General features: G+C 38.8%; 3 protein-coding genes across 3 annotated transcripts; 2 read left to right on the top strand and 1 right to left on the bottom strand.

Annotated features, from left to right (window-relative positions):
- Window positions 1-1,128: 1,128 nt before the first annotated feature.
- On the top strand, window positions 1,129-20,835 carry hyou1 (hypoxia up-regulated 1). The gene is made up of 24 exons (XM_053645037.1): window positions 1,129-2,295; window positions 3,385-3,457; window positions 3,728-3,821; window positions 3,918-3,996; window positions 4,095-4,249; window positions 6,154-6,230; window positions 6,323-6,504; window positions 6,604-6,719; window positions 8,645-8,831; window positions 9,067-9,201; window positions 9,302-9,384; window positions 10,513-10,645; window positions 10,741-10,928; window positions 11,890-12,028; window positions 12,147-12,204; window positions 12,307-12,383; window positions 13,949-14,113; window positions 14,306-14,499; window positions 14,613-14,700; window positions 15,468-15,724; window positions 15,907-15,991; window positions 16,094-16,343; window positions 16,451-16,555; window positions 17,498-20,835. Exons 2-24 carry the CDS (start codon window positions 3,391-3,393, stop codon window positions 17,542-17,544), a joined length of 2,961 nt encoding a protein of 986 aa, XP_053501012.1. The 5' UTR covers window positions 1,129-2,295; window positions 3,385-3,390; the 3' UTR covers window positions 17,545-20,835.
- Window positions 20,836-22,775: 1,940 nt separating this feature from the next.
- Window positions 22,776-23,629, bottom strand: LOC128620251 (histone H2B 3). The gene has a single exon (XM_053645070.1). The coding sequence runs from the start codon at window positions 23,565-23,567 to the stop codon at window positions 23,187-23,189; it is 381 nt and encodes a 126-aa protein (XP_053501045.1). The 5' UTR covers window positions 23,568-23,629; the 3' UTR covers window positions 22,776-23,186.
- A 176-nt stretch (window positions 23,630-23,805) lies between these two features.
- LOC128620250 (histone H2A) lies at window positions 23,806-24,691 on the top strand. The gene has a single exon (XM_053645069.1). The coding sequence runs from the start codon at window positions 23,890-23,892 to the stop codon at window positions 24,274-24,276; it is 387 nt and encodes a 128-aa protein (XP_053501044.1). The 5' UTR covers window positions 23,806-23,889; the 3' UTR covers window positions 24,277-24,691.
- Window positions 24,692-24,725: the final 34 nt, after the last annotated feature.

The following is a 24,725-nucleotide window of genomic DNA, read 5'->3' as shown; positions in this document are numbered from 1 at the left end:
TTTCAGAAGAAGTCAAAAGAATCTTAGACTGCAACTGTTTTTCTTTTCATTAATAACAATTTTAAAACAATTATTTAAACAAAAAGTCTAATATACTAATTTAATGTTCTACATTTATGTATTAAAAATGTTTGCTAGGATAATGATTCATTGCTTCATTAATTTAAAATTTGATCATCTAATAATCTAAATGAACTAAAATGAACAGTATTACTTAACAGCTGTTGTTTAATACCAACATTAAATATTTGTGATTCCTTTAAAGTAAAGGTGACATAGGTTTGTCATCTTGAATAACATGTCTCCCAATATACTATAGCAAACATCTCTGTATCTCTGTTTCATCACTACCAGGTGTGCTTGAGTAGGGAAATCACCAAACGAGTCCTGAACTAGAGAGTGTAGTAATAGGGTCATGGGTCATCATGACTGTCTGCTTCATGCTGATCGCCCTTTGAATGATTTGCATGGCTTAAACGGCTATAACAACGTGGATTGCTCCAACTGAATTTAATTCTAATAGGTGTTGTGTTCACCTTTTTCGTTCAGGTTACAATGATGGAAAAGCTGCTGTTATTGGTGTTGTTCTGCCTCGCCCTAGCAATCCTCCCTTCCCCAACAGGTGAAGCACAAACTACAATCATCTGAGGCTTAGATTTAGAATTTTGTCAGAACAATTAACACATCATTACAAAAAACATACTCCAATGTCAATAGTTTTTCTGAAGAATGAGTGTGTTCTGGTCACAATCAATAATTACAGGATTTTGGGTGTTTAAAACTATTACTAGTTCATGTCCACTATAGAATAAAAACAAGAATTCCTTTATTTGACATTGCTTACATCAGTCATTTATTTCCTATTGGCCTGCAGTTATAAATATACTGCACAGGGCATTATTCTTTTAACCACCATAGGGGTGTCCAGTGTCTTCAGAGAAGACTCTGAACTAGATATAAATGCAAATCACTCTGGGAAAAATATGATTTTTTTTCATTAGGACAATGTGCCACACCTCAAAGATTTTTTGCATTACATCGATTGAACTCTTCAGTGAAAACAATTAGTAGGGGATTGCTTTTTTCAGAATTAAATTACTGCCTTCATGAATCAACATAATTCCCTGTTGTATTGGATTTGACTTTCATCAGTGTGTTGCAGTCATGTCACACTGAAATGCATTCACTCTCCAATCACAGCAATTTTTCAGCAATTTGTGCTACAGTAGCTCTTCTGTGGGATCAAAACAGACGGGCTAGCCTTCGCCCTTGAGGAGCCTTGGGGACCCACGACACTGTTGCTGGTTTATCAGTAGTCCTTCCTTGGACCATTTTTGGTAGGTACTAACCAGTACTACCATGAAAAGACCTCAAGACCTGCCTTTTTAGAGACGCTCTGACCCAGTTATCTAGCTAACACAATTTGGCCCTCGTCAAAGTCGCTCAGATCCTTACGCTTGCCCATTTTTCCTGCTTCCATCACATCAACTATGAGAACTGACTGTTCATTTGCTGCCTAATATATCCCATCCCTCCACAGGTGCCTTTGTAACGAGATAATCACTGTTATTCACGTCACCTATCAGTGGTTTTAAAGTTATAGCTGTGTGTATTAGTGTAGTTTCTTATTGGTTCACTGGTTCATTTCCGTATTCGTACTGCATTGGTTGCTGAACCTTTATTCACCAGGCTTTTCACAGAATTACTGCTAAAAAGATGTTAAAGATATTAATATGTCTATAGAATATAGTTCTGTACTTGGCTACGACACAACACGATGAACTACGTCAAAGCGTCGGTTATAAACTACAAATTGTCGCATAAATAAACGGTAAGATGTCTGCGATGTTATCGGTACGCCCATTTAACGTGGACCAATCAGATACGCCTGTGTGTGCAATATATGACCATTCGAAATATGCTTTGCACGTGGACCAATCAGCGCGGCGGATTTAGTCCTAAATGGGCGGGGCGAGCAGCCTACCGGGTCAGCGCTTAACTCGCGGAACAGCGAGGCGTGTGGATCCAATGAGATCACGCCGCGTCCAGGGGCCCGGTGGCTGTAACGAGCCGGTGACTGTTGTAGCACTGATCTCAAGACAACGCTGTGCAGCGTGACTATAAATCATCGACGCCGCATGGGATTCACTCAATCGGCATTAATTTCACGTTTACCAGGGAGCAGTATTTAAATTCGAGCAGTGCACGGAGAGCTTTTCTTATTGTCCACGCTGTCAGATCAGCTTCACCTGCACCAGTCATTCAGTTCCGATAGAAAAACTTCTACCACTCAAGGTAAGTTTCACCACATTGCATTTTTATCTCGAGCGCCATGAACTTGCCAATGGTTACGTTAACATCTGTGTATATTTCCGGTTCCCGTCTTCACACCTAGTCAGCGTTATAAGATCTTAGGCTTGCTTGTGCTTTTTTTTTTTTTTAATTTTTTTTATTTAATTTTTTTATCCGCTAGCTAGCTAAGAGCAGCCTGCTAACTGCTCTTCAATTACACTTACTTTAAGTCACGCATACATTCTCCTTAAATCTTTGTGTTTTTTAACTTTATAGTTGAGCAATAGATTTGTATAATCATCATGAGTCGCTTTAAAGCCTCCGGTTTGAATGTGGATCTCTCGTGGTCCCTTCACGAGATCCGGTTATCTGCTTTGTGTGCGTCATGATTAGACAAAGGCAACAGGACCAGAAGTTTCCACACTCCAGTGTTAACCTATCCTGCTAGGGATGGCTGTTAGATCTGTTTGTTTACGTTGAGAAGTTCAAGAGACCAATCAACAATTTGCTAAACGAAATGCACACGTGTATATATCTCTAATATGTATTAATACATGACCTAACAGAGCAATATGTGTGTTAGATGGCTGTGTGCACCACAGTAATCAAGTCCACGTGTTTGAAAGCAGGGTAGTGGAAGTTGCTATTTTATTCTGACCCCAGAACAGTTTTGCTTTGGTTTGAGGAAACAGGTCTTGCATATGCATGTGAGAATAGCTTCTGTATAGAAACTCTGCTTGGCTATACCTGTTTGTCTCCACATGATGTGCATCTTCTATAGATCAGGTGTTCAGCTGGAGTCCAGCACAACATTTATTTATTTATTTATTGATTGATTGATTGATTGATTGCTTTCACACTTCTGTTAAGTTATTGGTTCTTTACTGGGTTTACTTGGCCTGTTCAAGTTGGGAAATCATCAAAAGAGTCCTGAACTAGATAATGTAATAACAGGAACCTGGGTAGTCATGGCTGTCTGCTTCACGCTGAGCATGCTTTGAATGATTTGCATGGCTTGAACGGCCATAACAATGTGGATTGCTTGAACTGTTCTGTATTCTAAGACCTGTTGGGGTTTCCTTTTTCTTTCAGGTTACAATGAGGGAAAAGCTGCCGTTATCGGTGTTGTTCTGCCTCGCCCTAGCACTCCTTCCTTCTCCAACAGGTGAAGCACAAACTGCAATCATCTGAGGCTTAGATTTTGAGTTTTGTCTGTGTACACATCATTACATAAACATACTCTAATGTCAATAGTTTTTTGCTATAAATAAATGAATGTGTTCTGGTCACAGGGAACATAATTTTTTTTTTTTGGATGTTTCATTCACTGTTATTGCATACTTGTTCAAAAAGATTCAACCAAGGTCGTCAGTTCTCAGATTTTACATTTTGCTCGATTGAAGTGTCTTAATCGTCATTCCTTTCTGTTGAAAAGCTTCAGTTGCTGTGATGTCGGTAGACCTGGGAAGCGAATGGATGAAAGTCGCTATTGTTAAGCCTGGTGTGCCGATGGAAATCGCTCTGAACAAGTACGAAACCTGAAATCCTGTTTTTTTTTTTTGTTGGTGATGAATATGTTCTCCTTAAAAGTCAGTGATATTTTTATTTGGTTTTGTTTTCTTCAGGGAGTCCAGAAGGAAAACTCCAGTGGCTGTATGCTTAAAAGAAAATGAAAGACTTTTTGGGGACAGCGCTATGGGAGTAGTGAGTCCTTTTTTCTGACAGTTTTCTTTTAACTACAATTAAGTTCACATCACTTCCTCTAAAGAGTTCAATTGAATTTTCATGTGTGCTCATTTCAGTCTGTGAAGAATCCCAAAGTGGTGTACAGGTATCTCCAGAGCCTTTTGGGAAAGACTGCTGATAACCTACAGGTTGCGCAGTATCAGAAACACTTTCCTGAACACCAGGTACTCCGAGATGAAAAGAGGGGAACAGTGTATTTCAAATACTCTGAGTGAGTAATCTGTCATTCCCACATATATAATGTATGTGTATGTATTGTTTATGCTGGGTTTGAATATACACTCACTGTCCACTTTATTAGGAGCACCTGAACATGCAATGATTATTCAATCATCTGGTAGCAGCACGATGCATAAAATCATGCAAATACATGTCAAGCGCTTCAGTTAATGTTCACATCGAACATCGGAATTGGGGGGGCGGGGGAGTGTGATCTCTGGGACTTCAACCGTGGCATGGTTGTTGGTGCCAGATGGGCTGGTTTGAGTATTTCAGGAACCGCTGATCTCCTGGGATTTTCACATACAACAGTCTCTAGAGTTTACACAGAAGGTTGTGAAAAACAAAAAAAAAATATGCTTAGCTTTTATATATTAAAGCAGGGGTTCCCAAACTTTTCCAAGGCAAGGGCCCTGAAATGGCATTAACATTTGACTGAGGCCCCCCTTTTGCAAGATGTCTTTAAAACACATTAAAAATACAGACTTCTGAGTATATCCCCCTTTTATTTATTAATAACATCTTACATCTTTACATTACATTAGGAATTGAGTGTGTGTGTGTATGTGTGGTTGTCTGAGAGTGAGAAAGAGAAAACATACTAGTGGGAGGGATGGGCACACCAAATTGTTGAGGCCCCCCTGGCCCCCACTTTGAAAACCACTGTATTAAAGTAACCAGGGAAAGGAGAAAAAAAATTCAACTAGGAGTGAAAGTGTCTAGGCAGATGTTACAATGAGTAGCACTGTAGTTATAAAATCAGTGATTCCTGAAGATGGTTGCAGTACGTTTGTGATCTAAATATCCTATTGTACAGCACTATAGTGGGTGTTGTTATAAAATAAAAATAACCGAAGCATCCTGTTTCTCTAGAAACTGTGTGCCATTTACTTTTATTACTGAAGTACTCTACAGCTACTCCTTGCATATGTATTAATGGAACTTTCCCCACATCACTATATCATTAAGCTATTAAGCAAACGTTCAGACAGCAGTGCCTTTCTACTATTTGAGAAAATGTAACGGAGAAATAACAAATTTGAAATATATGCAGCCTTGTTATAAAGTAATGTCTTGATGTACTTGATGGGCTATTCAATTACGTTCATATTTTACTATCATATGAACATATGACAAAATGGGTTTTGAACCTAGCTATTTCATACATCATCTCTGAGGTATGCGAAATAAAATCACCGCTTGATCTGTAGAGTTAAATAGATAAGTGAGATGCACTCATGGATTTTGGGTGGATGCCAAGCAGTGGTGGTTTTGAGAATGCATCATTAAAGCACAACCAAACAGTCAACCAAACTTTCCATATTAATGATGATGGGGAAAAAAATACCTGCAAACAGTTCTATTAAAATGATTAAAAGCATGTGGTAATAGTGGGGAAATGGCACTTTATCTTATAACATCATATCTACTCCTGATGTAGTTGTTGAGTATCTCATCGGCTGTCTCAATATGCTTGAGCGTAGCTAGCTTGCTAGTAGCTTTCAAACAGAAATGATCTCAACTGGTTAACTTTGTTAGCCGCTATGGTGAGAAACAGTTAGTTTAATCACATTTTATTGTCCAAGTGCATTCATTTGATGTCCAGAATGGTTAAATACAGAGGAATTTAATTCTTGTTGCTTTTTTTTATTATTTATTTAATTTATTTAATTTTTTTTTATAATGAACCTCATTATAGTGCAGTTGCCTCTGACTCAAATAGTGATTTCTGTATTTAAATACTTGTACCTTGATCCTTTCAGTGATTGTTTATATAAAGCCGGTAGACTATAATAAGCAGTATTACTCATTGTAGGAATCAATGAGTAGTCTAACTGCAACATTTACTGCAGTTTGCCCATATTGCTCTACATATTGCTTCTTTGTATTCCACAGGGAGATGCAGTATACTCCAGAAGAGCTCTTGGGCATGGTACTGAACTACTCTCGTGGCCTGGCTGAGGACTTTGCAGGTTTGTCTGTCTGACTGCCTTTGTGAAATACTGCTGTGACACGTTGATTTAGAGGAATCTAAGTGTGGCTCTTTGTACGTTTGTCTTCACAGAACAAACCATTAAAGATGCAGTCATCACCGTGCCGGCCTTTTTTAACCAGGCAGAACGTAGGGCAGTCCTACAGGCTGCTCAGATTGCAGGTTTGAAGGTCCTTCAGCTCATCAATGATAATACAGCTGTGGCATTGAACTATGGACTCTTCAGGAGGAAAGACATCAACTCAACTGCCCAGGTATCTCAAATTAAGCAGGCAGGAAGGAAAAATTCAAATGTAAATTTTATGTTCTCACTCTTAATATTGTCTTAAAATATTTTTTCCCCCTCTAAACAGAATGTGATGTTTTATGACATGGGCTCAGGCAGTACAACAGCCACTATAGTCACTTACCAGACAGTAAAGACCAAAGAGGCAGGCACACAGCCTCAGCTGCAGATCCGTGGAGTTGGGTTAGTGCTTCACATTGTGCTGATGTTACATTGTGCAAAGTACTATGCTATGTGGGGGTGCCAATAGTTGTGACATGTGGTTTGCTTTAATTTTTTTAATTTTTTTTTTTTTAAATGGCTGCGGCTAATAATTATTTTGATAATCTTTGTTTGGGTGGTTAATCAGTTGGTTGGATTATTACCAAAAACATTTTGTGGACTCGACACTAAACTTTGGGATTGACTCAGTTTTCAGTGCCTGGGATCAGTCAATCGATTCATTTTGAACCAACAGTAAGATGGTGACATTTGACACGAGATAAATTTTAAATATATATTGATCAAATGAAACAATGTAGTGTTTATCAGTACTACTGGGTAGGGAAAAAAATTGCAAGCTGGTTGGTTTTGCTACTTGCTGGCCAATATAGCATAATACACATTTTATGAGAACACATCATTTTGTAGACAAATCATTAAAATTGAGACTATGTTCGTTTTCAGCCCACTGAGCTGTCATACAAATGATTGTTATTTATTTATTTATTTATTTATTTTGGCCAAAGTATTACAGCATAATATACAGCAGTTAATAAGTATGATTCAGTCTGGTACATCATGGGTTGGGGGGGGGGGGTGTGTGTGGTGTTTACATTTTTGTAGCACATCTGTTTTTTCCATTTTTTTTAATACAATGAAATGTTTTTGAGTACATCTCTAGATTGCAGTATAAATCGCCTCAGTGTTGTGCGCTACATACAAGCTAATCTGGAGCTGATGGTGTCTTCTTGTCTAGCATGATTCTGTAATTTCGCCTGACTTATTATTATTCATTATTATAGTTGAAATTAACATCTTGCATACATGCGTAATGATTTCTTTAAACAAAAAGTTGTGACTTTTTTTTTTTTTTTTTTTTTTAAATTTTAGACTACAAAAATTGAAAGACATGGTGCCATTTAAATAACAGAATTACACTGAGTACTAAAACAATGCACTACAGTGGGAAAAACTAATGTAAATATATAATGTGAAATTCTGTACTAATGTACAAAAAAATCATGTCGACTATGACACGTTTTTAACAAGAATGGCCAAATTACAACTCCTAAACGTTAGGGTTGCATGTCAGAACATTACAAATGCTTCATGGATCAAAGCGTTTGCTTCAGAGTAATGATTGAAATGTGATGATCTATGAATATGGTTATATATTTAATTAGGAAAATAACTGGGAATGAATGTTGTTAGCCTGTTACTCTGAATTCACCCATACATCTAGGAAGATGGATTCCACATTTGCCCCATTAGTGGTTATCTATTTATTTATTTATGTATTTATTTATTTATTTATTTATTTATTTAAGTTAGCAGCAGATTCCCTGTAACTGCTGATGCTCTCAGGTTCTCTGGATTGAATGTCGCCTCTCCCTGTGTCCTCTTGCTCTACATGCAGGCACAGCTCTTCAATATACTCTCATTTAAAGGTGTATGGCATTGTGTAGCCATTTTGTTTTTGCTGTAATAAACAAATATGAATGGTTACACCAGATTTACTTTTTACTGCAGTGTCCCTTAAGTCTTATTTAAGGCTTTATTGCATCAGTTACCACAGTGCATGACCTTTTATCTTAAACTACAGCTTGAAAAATTGGTCAAAGAATCGGCTAATAAAAATATACACGCCTGTGCTATGGAATCACTTTAAATAATAAAAAAAAAAAGTTTATTTGCCTTTAAAAGGCAAAGTCTGATTTGGTTTTGTCTTATTTATTTGTTTGTTTGTTTGTTTGTTTGTTTGTTTGTTTATTTAAATTTCATACGGCAGACTATTTATATCGTAAACTATATTTATGCCTCAGTGGGTTTGGAAGAAAAAAAATGATGTAAACGATTTTAATATACGTGTGCCTCTGTTGAACAGTACTGTTGTCCTTTGTGTTTAGCTTTGATAGGACTCTTGGGGGTTTTGAAATGGAGCTGAGACTGAGGGACCACCTAGCCAAAATTTTCAATGAGCAAAAGAAATCAAAGAAAGACGTAACTGAGAACTCGCGCGCCATGGCCAAGCTGCTGAAGGAGGCGCAAAGACTCAAGACAGTACTGAGCGCAAATGCTGAACATGTAGCCCAGGTAAGAAGGGGCTATGCATTAAGAGATGCACACACACACACGTACACTGACTGTTTGCTGTGTTATTAATAAAGAAAGGTCACTGAAATTTTACTCTCTTAAACTTTAGGATTTAATGTGTAAAGCCTTCAGGGAAAACTTATTTCAAGTTTAAATATAAAATGATTTTTACTTTGCTTATGAACTTTAGAATCAAATGCTTAGACTTTGAAGCTTTTTCTGCTTTCCCATCCAGATTGAGGGGCTGATGGATGATATCGACTTCAAGGCCAAGGTGACCCGTGCTGAGTTCGAGGCTCTGTGCGCTGATCTCTTTGACCGAGTGCCAGTACCAGTGCAGCAGGCGCTTGCTGCTTCTGAGATGTCTTTGGTAAAGGCCTCTACATAACGTTATTTTCATCATTATAGCTTCTTATTAGTACAATATGTGCATTTCCCCTTTAATGTGAACATGACGTTTGGTTCTGCAGGATGAGATTGAACAAGTCATTCTGGTTGGAGGAGCCACACGAGTTCCCAGAGTACAGGATGTGCTTCTCAAAGCAACAAATAAGTAAGTTTTCCTCTCGCAGGTGCAACTTTTTGTCTTCTTCTGTCTGCATGGTTCAGGCTGTTAAGTGGAACTCATTCCACTTAACAGCCTGAACCATTCACACTAGGTGGAGTCTGGGAATCTGGGAAAACCCATCGTCGGGGCTGATTTTTCTAAAAGATTTAAAAATTGTTTTGTCAAATATTACAGAATACTCTGATGCCATAGTTAAATTTCACTAAAACAACACGTGCATATTTATTTATTTATAGTTTTTATTTAATTGCAGCCACAGGACTGCAATTGCTCCAAAAAGTTCAGAAATGACTTTGATGCTCAAACTGAGAAACTGTTCATAAGCTCCTGGTTACACAGTTTCACTTTGTGACTAATATAGTATACAGTTATAAGGGAAATTATTTATAATCGCACTATCCGGTGTCACCCAGATGAGCGTGGGTTCCATTTTGAGTCTGGTTCCTCTAAAGGTTTCTTCCTCATGTCATCCCAGGGAGTTTTTCCTCACCACTTTCACCTCTGGCTTGCTCATTCAGGATAATTTTATAAATTTAAAATGTCCAGAATTTATATATTTATATTTATACGACTGCTTTGTGACAAGGTCCATATACAAATAAAATTTAATTGAAATTGAATGTATTTTTTAATCTTGTCTGGGCAGTCTTCCTGAGCCAGATTAACAAACATCAATGTCAGGCTTTGATAAAATTCTTGATTAGTTACCTGCCATATGACAGCGGATGCAAGTCTTATCAATTCAGTTTGTAATCAGATACCGGCTGTCAAAATGTCTGCAGAATGGAATCCTTTTTTTTTTTTTTTTTTTTTTTTAAATAAATGCTGTTAATTTAATTGTTGTTGAGATGAATGCAAAACACACAATGTATATTGGGTCAGGAAAACAGCATTATTTTTCGATCTGTATATAATAGAAAATATAAAATGTTCAGCATGTAAAGGGTTTTCCCAGGTTGCCACACAATTACTAAAGCTAGCAGAGGTCTGCTTTGTGTATCCATGAGCAACAATTACTGATCCCAAAGAAAATGGACCATTGGACAATATTATTATAAAATTGTGCAGTACTGTCATTCTGGAGCCATTGTTAACCCGTCCTGTTCCCTGTAGAGAAGAGCTGGCAAAGAACATAAATGCTGATGAGGCAGCAGCTATGGGTGCAGTGTACCAGGCTGCAGCTCTGAGTAAAGCATTTAAAGTCAAACCTTTTCTGGTCCGAGACGCAGCCGTCTTTCCGATACAGGTAAGCGAACAACGCCTCGGGTCTGATGGTTGAATGATGCTCGTTGGCACTTTTTAATTATGTTCTTAAAAATTCTCTTAACACCTCCTTCTTAGGTGGAATTTAGCCGTGAGACTGATGAAGATGAAGGTGCAAAGGGAATCAAGCACAACAAGCGCATTTTGTTTCAGAGGATGGCGCCATATCCCCAGCGCAAAGTCATCACCTTCAACCGTTACACCGATGACTTCATTTTCAACATTAACTATGGAGACCTCAGCTTCCTCAGCCAAGAGGATCAGAAGTGAGTTTACTGCAAGAGTAAGAAAAGCAGACACAATTCAATGCATGATCATTTCAGGAAAAAATTATAGAGACAATATTGCAGTGGGGTATTCGACTAAAATTTTTGAATCTATGTAAAATTCCTCATTTATAAAGATCCATCTAACATGAATAAATGGCAACAATAGCTATACAGACTGTCCCAAAAGCCTCCATACATATGGGACTATGTTTGCCAACACCACGTTGGTTGTGCCTTCTTCAGTGGACGTTCGTGGACGTCCACTTCTTGGTCGGTCCGCAAAACTTAGTCTTTTTAAATTTGTTAACAAGTTCGGCAGCAATCTTGTGTGTATGATTTGCTTGCCATGTTTCCTGTTAAAGTCCATCTCAACCTTGCGACAACTTCCAGATCCAGCCATGAGAATGATTTTCAGTAAGTCCTTCTTTTGTCAAAGGCATTCTTAAAGTCTATTTGATAAAACAATATATGTAATATAAACGAAGTATTTCCGAAATGTATGACTTTCCCATATGTATGGAGACTTCTTGGACACCCTATATTTCAACAACCATGTTGTCCGTTCACTAATCGGACCAGAGAGGGTAAATAAAATGGAAAAATCTGAGTGTTTATGAAAAATCTTCCCATTCTGACTTAATGTCTCTAGCCCTGTAGCTAGTCTCTTATCTAACCAGCTGAGGCAGCTCATTCGGACCAGACACAACAGAGGATCTGCTACAGTAGCAGAGTTGGTTCATATTTAGAAAACTAGACTCGTTGAACTACAGCCAGCTTTTAATGTTTATCATCTCCGATACAGTGGGTTATTTTTTTTCTACAGGTTGTCAGCAATTTTAACACTCTGATTTGTCTGCTTATGATCAGTTCAGTTTAGCTACTTTTGTATGACTTAAAAAAAATAATTGTAGTTGCTTGGAGATCATTGTAAGCTACACTAACAATTATTTTCTATCAGGATGTTTGGCTCTGTGAACCTGACCACAGTGAAGCTGTCTGGGGTGGGCGACAGCTTTAAGAAGCACTCTGACGCCGAGTCCAAAGGCATCAAGGCCCATTTCAACATGGATGAGAGTGGTTTGCTCATTTTAGACAGGGTCAGTTAAATTATTCTCTCTCTCATTCATTCTATTACCGCTCTGATTTATATAATTGTTTCTGTAATAACAGTTGTATGGAGTACTACTGACAACAGTAATGTTAAACATGTTGCAGGTGGAGTCAGTGTTCGAGACTGTTGTAGAGGAGAAAGAGGAAGAATCAACTCTCACTAGTAGGTTCTGTTCTATTCTAGTGGCTGGCCCCTTTTCTACTAAGCTCCCTGTTGCATCCAAGTTTATTTAAAAAAAAATCTTCTTTTTTTTTGTCCTTAAAGAATTGGGGAACACTATTTCCAGCCTGTTTGGAGGTGGGAGCACAGAGCCCACTGCTAATGTGACAGAAGCAGTACAGGTACAGTTCAACATTAAGAAATCTATGCACAGAACTAGCCTACACCTCAGTAGGGGTGAAAACAATTATGCATTCATTAGCTAGTCCATTAGGCAAGTAAAGGCTCCAGTTTGCTGCCCAGTCCCATGTTTTGGTTCCTGGAAACCTAACTGACTAGGCTAAAATCTGGTAGCTAATAATATGGCAAGCTAGTTAACTAGTTAATGCATTCATACAGACTAAGGGAAATGAAGTATAGGATTATTGTTGTCTTCTAACAAAGTTTCTAACGTACATCACACATTTGTAGTGCTCTCTTATTTTGCCAGGTTTCATCAGTGTTTCCACATAATTGTAGGTTTCTGATTCTGAAACGTTAATCTGTAATTAAGGCACACTCACTAATCCACCTAATAAGGCTCTTAACCCTCAAATGCTCCGTTGTATAAATTGAGATAAATGTAAGTCGCACTGGATAAGGGAGTCTGCCAAATGCCATAAATGTAAACGTAAGTTGACATTTGTTTTTGTGAAAATCGGTAATGAGTAATTTTCTCCTTTTTCTGGTTGTGAAATCCACTTGTCCACATCTAATCTATTGGGGGAAAACACTAACAGCCCAGGCTACTTTGTCCACCCCAAAACCTTTATATTGTATGTGGGTGGACGTTGTAACAGGAGTTCAAAAGTGAACCCAAAAAGTGGCTGGCCGCAGTACAATTTGTAACCCTGCCCATTCCCATATAATTAAATGGAGCACAAGCAGGAATAGTGTTCTGTCGTTCGTACATGTCCTTAAAATAAATGCATTTTCTAGGAGTAATTTGATCGTAATTTAAGATGGGGTGGTTGATGCAATGATTGACAGATTTGGACGAGTCAAGCCTCATGCATGCACACTTTTTCAACATACAACTGAAGCTCTTCACTGTTCTGTATTAAAGACAGGTCTTGTTCTGGGTGTTCTTTGCATATTTACCAGTATGTTGCTCATTCTGATGACTAAGCTAGCTCTTGTATTGATATTATAACTAGCAAACCAATGTGAGTGAATGAAGTGATTGCACAAATCAATGCAGCTAACACTAGCTAAATTTCACAACAATTTACTATTGACTGTATAACCTTAGCTAAAATGAACTCCACCAAAAGAAATAGTGGCGCATAGAAGTGCACTTCTCCATTCTGCAGGTGTCGGAGCTAGATACAGATCATGGACAGCAGTGATTTAAAAAAAATAATAGTAATTATTATTTTCCTTAAATAGGTTGTGTTGAATATAATTTTGCACTTTACTTATTAATCAATATTTCTGTACTTACTACTTTGGCATAGTATTCAATGCTTCATCATAAGTTCAGGTAGTAACTCTCAACATGTTTGCTTCTGGCGTGAAGGCAGGAGTGTGTCCATGAACAAATGGTCTGGAGAAAGGCGGGCGCGCTGTCCGACCGGTCGTATCTACCGTGTGAGCTCTGGCTCCAATTCTGATTTACTGCACAAACTCGCTCAACATGGCAACTTTCAGTTTGACCAAATATTTTATTTCTCATGTTTTTACAACTTTTGCCATGTTTTTGTTTCAGGATGAAGAGGAGGTTCCTCCTGAAGCTGGAAAAGAGCAGGAAGAGGTGGTGCAGAAGACTGATGAGGCTGCCCAAGAGCAATCTAAGACTGAGGAGAAAAGCAAAGAAGAGCCTCAGGCTGAGGAGAAGAAATCTGATGAAGGCTCTGACAAAGAGGAGCCTCAGGTAAGAAAGCTTTATTTTAAACAGTAAGGATTTCTCTCTCTCTCTCTGTCTCTACAGTGCATTTCTTTGCTAATGTCACATACATTTCACTTTAAAGCATTTGTGATTACTTAAAGAACTTTGGCTTGTAAAGTTAAGCACTGATGTAACGTCAAAGCCTTCCCAATCAAATACTAAATCCTCATCACACAGGCAGAGAAGGTGGCTGAGGCATCAGAAAAATCTGATGAGGAGAAAGCAGCCGGAGCAAAAGAGGAAGAGAAGGAGGCAGAGAATAAACCCAAACCCCTGAAAAAGAGCAAAATCTCAGTAGATATTGGAGTGGAGTTGGAGGTTAATGATGTACTTAATCCTAGCCCAGAAGACATTGATGACTCCAAAAAGAAGTAAGCATTTGAAGTGGCTGTCTGTTTTCTATAGCAGAATAGATGTTAATTTTGAGTGCCATGGATGAAAGTGTCTGGTGATATGATCACTGTTTCTCGCCCTTTCCCTTCAGACTGCAGGATCTGACAGACCGAGATCTGGAAAAACAAGAGAGGGAAAAGTCACTAAACAGTCTGGAGGCATTCGTCTTTGAGACTCAGGTACAACTTGTTGTACTCCATTTGCTTTTCTGCAGCTCAACTAATGCTTATGGCATGAGTGATGAGAGTGCTGTAATTTTAATAATGCATCTAATAGAAGATCTTCAGAATTGTTTTCCAGTATTGTTGTACCCAGATTTAAATAGTCTTTGATTATATGGCCTGAATAATTTAGGGTGCTTTCACTTATGCAGTCTTGAATCCTTTTGAATTGAACCCTGGTGCGTATGCCTTTTTGGTGCGGTTCATTTTGGCAGGTGAGAACACAGCAATCATGCTTTGGTGTTTTAAAAAAAAATAATAATAATTTGAGAATGCCTTGGTGAGGTGGCCTTGGTCCACGTCCAGTTGTGAGTGGGTGATTTTTGTGATTTCCGCATGATTTCTACAGGCAAAGGCTTTATACCATTTTCGTTTAAAAGCAAAGACTTGCGTTGTAGGCTGATTTGGCATTTCCAAATTGTCTGTAGTCCGTGAATGTGTGTGCAATTGAGCACTGGGATAGGTTGGCACCATGTCCAGGGTGTCCCCCAGAGCAGGGGTGCTCGTAGGGAGCAGCCGTTGAGTGCCCCAATCCCCCTGGGATAGGCTCCAGCTACCCCACGACCCTGTTTAGGATAAGTGGTACAGAAAATGGATGGATGAAATCAAACCAAATGTATCGTTTTTTTGCTCTGATTTCTACACAGACTAATGGGTGTGAAAGTGCCCTTAGTTTAGAAATGAGCTTTTATTGTCTTAATGACCCATCTTTCCTCCCTCTACAGGATAAGCTGTACCAGGATGAGTACCAGGCTGTGGTCTCTGAAGAGGAGAAGGAGGCAATCTCCAGCAAGCTCAGTGAGGCTTCAGCATGGTTGGATGAAGAGGGATATTCAGCAGGAACCAAAGAGCTGAAGGAGAAGCTGACCGAGCTGAAGAAGCTGTGCAAAGCCATGTTCTTCCGAGTGGATGAGAGGAAAAAATGGCCAGACAGACTAGCAGCACTCGACAGCATGCTCAACCACTCTACCATGTTCCTGAAGTGAGTCTCAGGACGATTTAAACAGAGTAAAATCCTAATGGTATATTTTGCTAGCATACTGCTTTTAACAGATGCCCTTGTCCAGATTTCAGTGTTTTGTAGTTTGTTTGCTTTTAAAGCATTAAGGAATTGGAGGGTTTGATGTGACAGGCTTTTGCTTAATCAATTGGTTTTCTATTCAGGGGTGCTAAATTGATTTCAGAAGATGATCAGATTTTTACTGAAGTTGAGCTGAAGACCTTGGAGAAAGTCATAAATGAGACTATGGTATGTAATAAAGCAATACTGACTATTCCTTGTCCAAATGTGAGCTCTTAATTACTTAGCTGATGTTCTCCTCTTTTCCCATGTTTATTTTATTATTGGTAGACCTGGAAGAATGAAACTGTGGCTGAGCAGGAGAAACGCTCTCCTACAGAGAGACCCGTGCTGCTATCTAAAGACATTGAGGCCAAACTCTCCCTCTTAGACAGAGAGGTCACCTACCTGCTCAACAAAGCCAAGTTTGCTAAGCCAAAGCCCAAACCAAAACCTAAAGAAAAGAACTCCACCAGCTCTGACAATGGCAAAACTAACACCACTGACTCGGAGAAAGTCATCTCTCCCAAAGATGAGTCCAGTAAGAGGAAAAATGACTCACAGTCGAGTCCTTGACTCTTGGTTTTTCTGTTGTAGCTTCCACTCATGTTGAATTTGGTGCATGCTGAAAAATCTTTGATGTTCCAGATGGAGCTGAGGAGGTGAAACCAGTAGAGGAACCTCCCACCAAGGAGAATAAAAAGGAAGATACTGAGACAGAGCCAACAATAGCAGAAGAAAAAGAAGACAAAGGTAACTTACTTGGTACACAAACATACAGTTTGTTGAACAAGTGTTCACAGAATGCATAGTATTACATCGTTTGCACAATTAGGCTTTTGTTTCACGAGGCCAAGGGTAACTCCATACCCCAGATGGGAGAAGCTGTTCACAGGACTACCATAGCCTGGCCACTCCACAAAATTGTGCGCTATGGAAGAATGACTAGCCATATAAAACCATGTTTGAAATTTGCGAAGAGACATGACTGAATTGAAATTGAATTGAGTTTCTATTTGATTTGTTTAGCGATTTTTACAATGGATATTGTCTCAAAGCAGCTTTATAGAAATATATAAACACAGGATACAGATTTTAAGTGTGTGGATTAATACCTATGGAACAAGCCGGTGGTGAGGGAAAAACTCCCTAAGATGATATGAGAGAGAAACCTTAAGATGAACCAGACTCAGACGGGAACCCATCCTCATCTGGGTAACAATGGATAGTGTGAAAGTAAAAAAGTTCATAACTCAGCAGTCGTGTTAGAAAATGTTATCTGGCTGACGAAAGTGCTACAGTTGGCAGAAACACCACACTACTCATCACCCTGAGAACATCATCCCATCATTGAAGCATGGCAGTGGTAGCATCATGTTGAGTGTTACCCTTGGTCTCTTGACTGCATCTCTGTCTACTGCCCTCCATAACCGTTTACATATGCAAAGCACTGTACATATGAAATCTAAACCAGATTTGTTTAACCTTTTTTTTTTTTATTAACCAAACCAAAGGTGACCATATTCGCACACACAAAAAAAAAAAACCTAACATGTTTAATCATAAGCAGTAAATTAGGCTTAACCCAAACACACAATCATACAAAACTCAGTTCATGAACTGTTTTCTTCAGTGCAAGTTTTAAATTTTACCCATGTAAATGATTGTGTACATGTTTGTTTTGTTTTTTGACAGAAACAACAGGAGATGATTCACAAAACCATATAGGAGATGAATTATAACCACTGGAACATCTCATTTTTTGTGTTGTCGTATTTATTGACTGTGATAAAACATCCTTTTTTTTTTTTTTTTTTTTTTTTTTTTTTTAAAACATCTTTTCTCCTCACATAACACCAATATTTCGGAGCATTTTAGGTAACGTCAGCATTTTCATATAGTAGCTCTACTGTGTGATCTACTGAAACCGAATACATTCAACTTGAAGGTTTACAGGCAACTACAGCCTGTGTTAATCCTGTCTGTCTGTATAGAATGTACACATTGCAGAATTTCCCTCAGTCTCTGTGTACTTGCTATTGGGGTTATACATTCACAAAATGAGCTCACTCCATGTCAAGTTCACCGTGTCTTCACAAATAGTATAACATTTTTGTGCTGGAGTTTAGACTTTCAACCTAAAATCTTAAATTCTAGATGCATTTGAGAAGAAATGCAAGATGAATTTGAATATGATTTAAAACTTTCTTCCCCGTCCAGATGGTCATCGACAATAAAATTTCTGGTAATTTGTATAACCAGACAGGATGACAAAAAATGTAAAGTATAAGTCTTTTAAGACTACTCCTTTCGTAGGCATTTGTTATGTCTAGAAATGCAGAATTGTCTAGAAATGCATGAATCATGTCTATAAATGCAGAATTCTTTATCAGTGAAGTACAATAACAAAATTTTTTACTTTGCCCTTGTATAAATTCAGTTTCTGTATGTGGACCATGTCACTTCAGTATTCAGTCCCATCATGTCCGTGCACTTGCATTATACACTGACTGACCACATTATTAGGAACACCTGTACACCCACTCGTTCATGTAATTATCCAACCAGACAATCGTATGGCAGTACTGTAGTGCTTACAAGCATGGAGATGCAGGTCAAGAGCTTCAGTTAATGTTCACATCAAACAGGATGGCTGGTGCAGGACAGGTTCGTTAGAGTATTTCTACTGATGATCTGGGATTTTCATACACAACAGTATCTAGAGCTTACAACGGTGAGAGAGAAACACAAAGTGGTTCTGTGAGTGGAAATGCCTTGCTGATGATCAAGATCACTTTAATGAGAATGGTCAGAGTATGTGCTTGCTAAGAAAACATTCCCCACACCATTACACCACCTCCACCAGCTTGATCTGTTGACACAAAGAAGGTTGGGTCAATAAATTCATGCTGTTGGTGCCAAATTATGACCATACCATTTGTGTACTTCTAATGAATCTCGATTTCTTCTGATCAGGCTATGTTTTTCTGATCATCCGTGCAGTTTCAGTGAGCCTGTGTCCACTGTAGCCTCAGATTACTGTTCTTGGCTGATAGTAGTAGAACTCCAATATGGTCTTCTGTTGTAGGCTTGACATGTTGCTGGTTCTGAGATGCTTCTCAGCTCACTACGGTTGTAAAAAGTGCTTATTTGAGTTACCGTAGTCTTCCTCTGAACTGAAAATTTCTGCCTGCAGTACTACCACTCACTGAATGAATGGTTGTTTGTTGTGAACATTAACTGAAGTGTTTGACCTGTATCTGCATGATTGTATGTATTGTGCTGTTGTCATATGATTGGCTGATGGGATAATTGCATGAATGAGCAGGCGTACAGGTGTTTCTAATATAGTAGACAGTGAGCGTAGGTTAACACCACTGATTAGCTTTTTTTTTTTTTTTTTTTAAATGCAACCACATCCACTTACTTATATTACCAGTGAATTGGGGATAATACTACCAGGGACTCCTTTGACTGCAATGACATTAAGGAAGTTCTATGGTTTTTTACTTCCCATGAGAGCTTTTGCCGTTTCAAGAAAGTAAAAGTGCAAATTCTTTATTCCTCCTTTTCATCCGTTCCCATTCTTTTCACTGTTCCATTGTCTTTGTTTCTGGTCTGTTGAAGAAATAGTATATAATGTCTGGGGAAAGGGATATTTTGTTTCTAAGCTGTTAATAAAATCTTTTTTTTAAATCTTTCTCCATGTCACGTAATGTATTTCAATTACTGTTCTTTGAAAACCCACAAGGGTATACATATACCAGGGGTTTAGTATCCATCTGACTGAAAGATGTTTAAGATTTTGGTATGTCAAACTTAAAGCAACACGGTCTGTAACAGGATCATCTAACGTACAGATAAGTTTGTAAAAGAAGATACACACATTCAGTACATACACTCACTGAGCACTTTATTAGGAACACTATACTGATACTGGGTAAGGCTGCCCTTTGCTCTCAAGACAGCCTCAGTTATTGACTCTATGTTGACATGATTGCATCATGCAATTCCTACAGATTTTTCAGGTGCATTTTCATGCTGCAAATCTCCTGTTCTACCACATCCCAAATGTATTCTATTGGATTCAGATCCGGTGGACTGGGAAGGCCACTGAAGAACACTGAACATTGTCATGTTCAGGAAACCAGTTTGAGATGACTTTTGCTTTGTGACATGGTGTATTATCATGCTGGAAGTAGCCATTAGGAGATGGGTAAATTGTGGCCATGAAGGGATGCACATGGTCAGCAACAATACTCAAAAAGGCTGTGGCATTAAATCGATGATTGGTATTAACGGGCACAAATTGTACCAAGAAAACATTCCCCACAACATTACACCACCTCCACCAGCCTGGACTGTTGACACAAGGCAGGGTGGGTCCATGTAGTCATGTTGTTTCTGTCAGCTCGAACCACTCTGGCCATTCTCAGTTGCCCCCTCTCATCAACAAGACATTTTCATCCATAGAACTTTCACTCACTGAATAATGTTTCTTTATTGCACCATTCTGATTGAATGCTAGAGACTGTTGTCTGTGAAAATGCCAGGAGATAAGCAGTTATAGAAATACTCAAACCAGCCTGTCTCGCACCAGCAATCATGTCACAGTCAAAATCACATTTTTTGCTTCACTGATGATTGATATGAACATTACTTGAAGCTGCTGGCTCATATCTGCCTGATATGCATTGCACTGCTGCCACACAATTGGCTGATTGGATAATTGCATAAATGAGTAGGCGTACAGTATGGTGTGAGGATGCTAGCGCTACTTGTATTGTTCTCTGCTTGAAATATTGCTTTGCTTGTATTTTTTCATTTGTAATTTGCTTTGGACAAAAACATCTGCTAAATGAATGTGTAAATGTACAGGTGTTCCTAATAAAATGTTCAGAGTGTGAATACAATATACATTACATGCAAAAAATGAGATGCAGAAAAATAATGATGTACATTGATAATTGTTATACAGATGTGTAAAATATAAGGTTCTGGGAGAAAATAAAAGCCTTTCTCCTTTCTCTACACTCATGTTTGCCCTCTGTGATTTTTTTTTTCAGTATTTATTACTACCTCAAATCCAGACTGAATACAGTGAAAGCTTTTGATATCAGGGTTCCCGCCCCAAGTCAAATGTAAAATTCCATGACTTTTCCCTGACCAAAATCTTGAATTTCCATGACCTACTGTATGAAGAATGGTACAATGTATTGCCTGGATATTGAGCAGAAAAAAACTAACTATTTTAACCCATTAAATCTGTAAGCTTGATTTCCTGGTTAACAGATATTTTCAGTGCAAAACTTAGTTTTCATTGCTTAAAAAGAATATATACTTATCTCATGACTAGTCTTTACACCTCATAAACAAAATGGTCCTAATAAAATAAAATATATTTCTTTAATGGAAATAAAATCAATTCATTTACAAGGTACTGTAAGCCATTTTAAGTACATTTTTAATCCATAACACCGTGTCACATTCAGCAAATGAGCACACTAAAAAAATAAAGAAAAAGAAAAGACTGATTATATATATATAAAATCAGTCTTTTCTTTACATATATATATATAGAGAGAGAGAGAGAGAGAGAGAGAGATCACATTTTAGCTAATACATTTGAAAAATTTACAAACAAAATTCTCTGATATTCCATGACTTCAACCCCAAAATGATCAAATTCCCTGACTTTCCTTGACTGGAATAGACACATTAAATTTCCATGACATTCCAGAAATTCCATGACCCATGGGAACCCTGGATATGTAATGCAGTTAATAGAAAAAACCCTAATTTAAAAAAAAAAAAAAAGGATTAAAGTTTCCCCTAAACAACTGAACCTGGGAAAGTCCCTCAAGTTCTCCCACATCACCCAACTCCTGTGCCTCGCTCACCCTGGCTTACAATAGCTGCTTCCATCAGATTTAAAGCAGTCTCAATTCCTTAACATGATAGTATTATTAGACTTGTTTTTGTACTAGCATGAGGAAATGTATTTGATCACGACTACAAAGTATAAAGTTGCTCTGGATAAGGGCGTCTGCCTTTTTTTCGTCACAGCAAACTTGCAGCTCAGAATGATAATGAAAGCTAAGAGTTAGATGCCAAGCGTGCCAAGAATTCTAGCAGCTAACACCAAACACACCCTCATTTCTTTTGGTACAGGGCATTTAGTGCACGTAGAAAGAAAAGAAGTACAATACCAGTAGCTTCCACAAAGCATCAAGTAGTGTTTGGGTCACTGAAACAGGTCAGTATGATGTAGTCCAATTTTACAGTTGCTAATGTGATGAGACACTGTTTTGAAAGGCAAACACAGATATAAACCCATGACAGCTAAATTTAAAATCAAGATTATAAAGTTAGAATTAGGAAATGTATAAAGTATAGCAGCAATACAGATCTACTAGGGTCAGGAGTGTGGGTCGTTACATTTTTTATATTACTGTCAAAGGGCTGAAACCAAACAAATCAGAGGTTATTACACAAACCTGGTGCTAAAATGTAACCAAGCTAATGCTCACTGAAAAAAAAAAAAATCAATGATGTTCAAACTGTAAATCAAAAAAATAAATAAATAAATTCCAGAACAAGGTAAGACTACCTATTAAAATATTTGAAAACAGGTTTTGCCATGAGTCTCTTGGAGAATGAGGACACTAAAGATAATGGAAGAACTCATAAAAGGCAAAATGCAAATCCTTAAAAAGCCTAACCCTACAGTTTGTGCTGGTGTTTTGTTTAATTTGTGTTTCCTTAAGAAGCAAGGGTAGCCTTGTAGCACATTTTACAAAAAGGTACCACACCTTAGAATATGATTTTGATGCAATTCTCACTAAAACAGGATAGCGTTTAAAACATTAACACTGATCTTAAAACTTTTTTTCAGGATTCCTGATCACGATCATGTCATTAGTGATGCCAGTCACGCTATTATGATCAACTATACATCAATAAACTTCAGGAATGCACTGGTGTCAACGTGTTTATTCTGAGAGTTGACAAAAGTCATTGTGAACTAATGTTCATTATCAAGACATATACATACAGTACATAAAATCGTGTCCCACCCCCAAATGTCCCCAGGTTTTCTGTCAGGCACCACAGCGATTCTGGAGCTAAACAGCACCAAGTGTGTTACATACATGAGGAAAGCTGTGCCTTCATTCACACATGCAAACAAGTACATTTCAGGACAAACATTCAATAAAAGCAAGAAAGAAAAGACGAATGGCTGCAATATACAGGGTTTTTCTTCTTCTTTTTTGTAAAATGCCTTCAAAATAACCCCGGAATAAACATGCGGTATCAAAGAGCAGAGCTCACTTCCGTCTTCCGTAGGCGCCTCTTCCGTTCAGTCCATCTTGTGCTCCTACCTTCACTTGGAGCTTGTGTACTTAGTCACTGCCTTGGTGCCCTCGGACACGGCGTGTTTGGCCAGTTCTCCTGGCAAAAGCAGGCGCACGGCGGTCTGAATCTCTCGGGATGTGATGGTCGACCGCTTGTTGTAATGAGCCAGGCGTGACGCTTCGCCGGCTATGCGCTCGAAGATGTCATTCACAAATGAATTCATGATGCCCATTGCTTTGGATGAAATACCAGTGTCCGGGTGGACTTGTTTTAACACTTTGTACACGTAAATGGCATAGCTTTCTTTCCTGGTCTTGCGCCTTTTCTTGTCCCCCTTCTTCTGTGTCTTGGTCACAGCCTTTTTCGAGCCCTTCTTAGGTGCTGGGGCGGTTTTCGACGGTTCGGGCATCTTTTCAGTTCGTCAAAATAACCTCAAATCTCCTCGGTTCAGCTCTGTATACTTTATGCGCGGTGGATTCGCCTCTATTTATAGAATTCGCTTGCAAATTACAGTAAAAGCAGACTCGACTCTGATAGGATGTTTGCGTTGGGTCGCGCGACACACAGTGTGGTGTAATTGGTCGCGGTGTAGCGATGCAGCTCGTCCAATCCGAGTCAGGACAGGGGTATAAATAACAAACCCTGCTTACATCATAATACAGCGCGGTGACTGCGATTGAAACACAGAGCTAGTTGTAAACATTACTGTCTAGCGTTATTGTGGTTTGAATATGTCCGGCAGGGGCAAAACCGGAGGAAAGGCCCGAGCTAAGGCCAAATCTCGTTCATCCAGAGCTGGACTTCAGTTTCCAGTGGGTCGTGTCCACAGACTGTTACGCAAAGGGAACTACGCGGAGCGGGTAGGCGCGGGGGCGCCCGTGTATCTGGCCGCTGTGCTGGAATACCTGACTGCTGAAATCCTCGAGCTGGCCGGAAACGCAGCGAGAGACAACAAAAAGACCAGGATCATCCCCCGCCATCTGCAGCTCGCCGTCCGCAACGACGAGGAGCTGAATAAACTTTTAGGCGGCGTTACCATCGCCCAGGGCGGAGTGTTGCCAAACATCCAAGCTGTTCTTTTGCCCAAGAAAACCGAGAAACCAGCCAAGAGCAAGTGATGAGGCTTCGTGGTCGAGGACACTGCTATCACGGCTCCACACAGCGGTGCCACCATTTTGAGTCTCTAAAGTAACATTTTTTTTCTTGTTCTCGCTTGATTCTGCATTGTCTTAATTTGATTTGTTTCTCGGAGAAATGCTTGTATATGAGGCACCGTGTCCACATCGAGATGAACACTAACCACTACTGGCTACAAAGCGGCGGACATGTTCAACCTGCCTATGAACAAAGGTGGACTGTGAACGGATTGAAGGAAGAAAAACATGGGCTGAACATTAGCATACACTCTTTAGTAGTTTTTAGACCAGTGTTTGTTGTCGTTCTCGCTGCTTTGAAGTGACACATTTGTTTTTTGTTTTTTTCCTCCTGTTTTAAATTCAATAAATGTTGAGAGCCTGAAGAAGGCACAAAGACTCCTCGGTGTTTATCTGTGTGTTTTTCCCAGCCG

The sequence above is a fragment of the Ictalurus furcatus genome, chromosome 16 (assembly GCF_023375685.1).
Source record: "Ictalurus furcatus strain D&B chromosome 16, Billie_1.0, whole genome shotgun sequence".
Lineage (NCBI taxonomy): Eukaryota > Metazoa > Chordata > Actinopteri > Siluriformes > Ictaluridae > Ictalurus > Ictalurus furcatus.
Note: the sequence above shows the minus strand (reverse complement) of the source record. Positions and strands in the feature narration are given on the sequence as shown.

Excerpts from the sequence above, each read along its gene's own strand:
- hyou1 (XM_053645037.1), top strand. The coding sequence starts at position 3,391 with ATGAGGGAAAAGCTGCCGTTATCGGTGTTGTTCTGCCTCGCCCTAGCA. Across the intron at positions 3,458-3,727 it reads ACTCCTTCCTTCTCCAACAG|CTTCAGTTGCTGTGATGTCG; the intron begins GTGAAGCACAAA and ends TCTGTTGAAAAG. Across the intron at positions 3,997-4,094 it reads GGGACAGCGCTATGGGAGTA|TCTGTGAAGAATCCCAAAGT; the intron begins GTGAGTCCTTTT and ends TGCTCATTTCAG.
- LOC128620251 (XM_053645070.1), bottom strand. The coding sequence starts at position 23,567 with ATGCCCGAACCGTCGAAAACCGCCCCAGCACCTAAGAAGGGCTCGAAA.
- LOC128620250 (XM_053645069.1), top strand. The coding sequence starts at position 23,890 with ATGTCCGGCAGGGGCAAAACCGGAGGAAAGGCCCGAGCTAAGGCCAAA.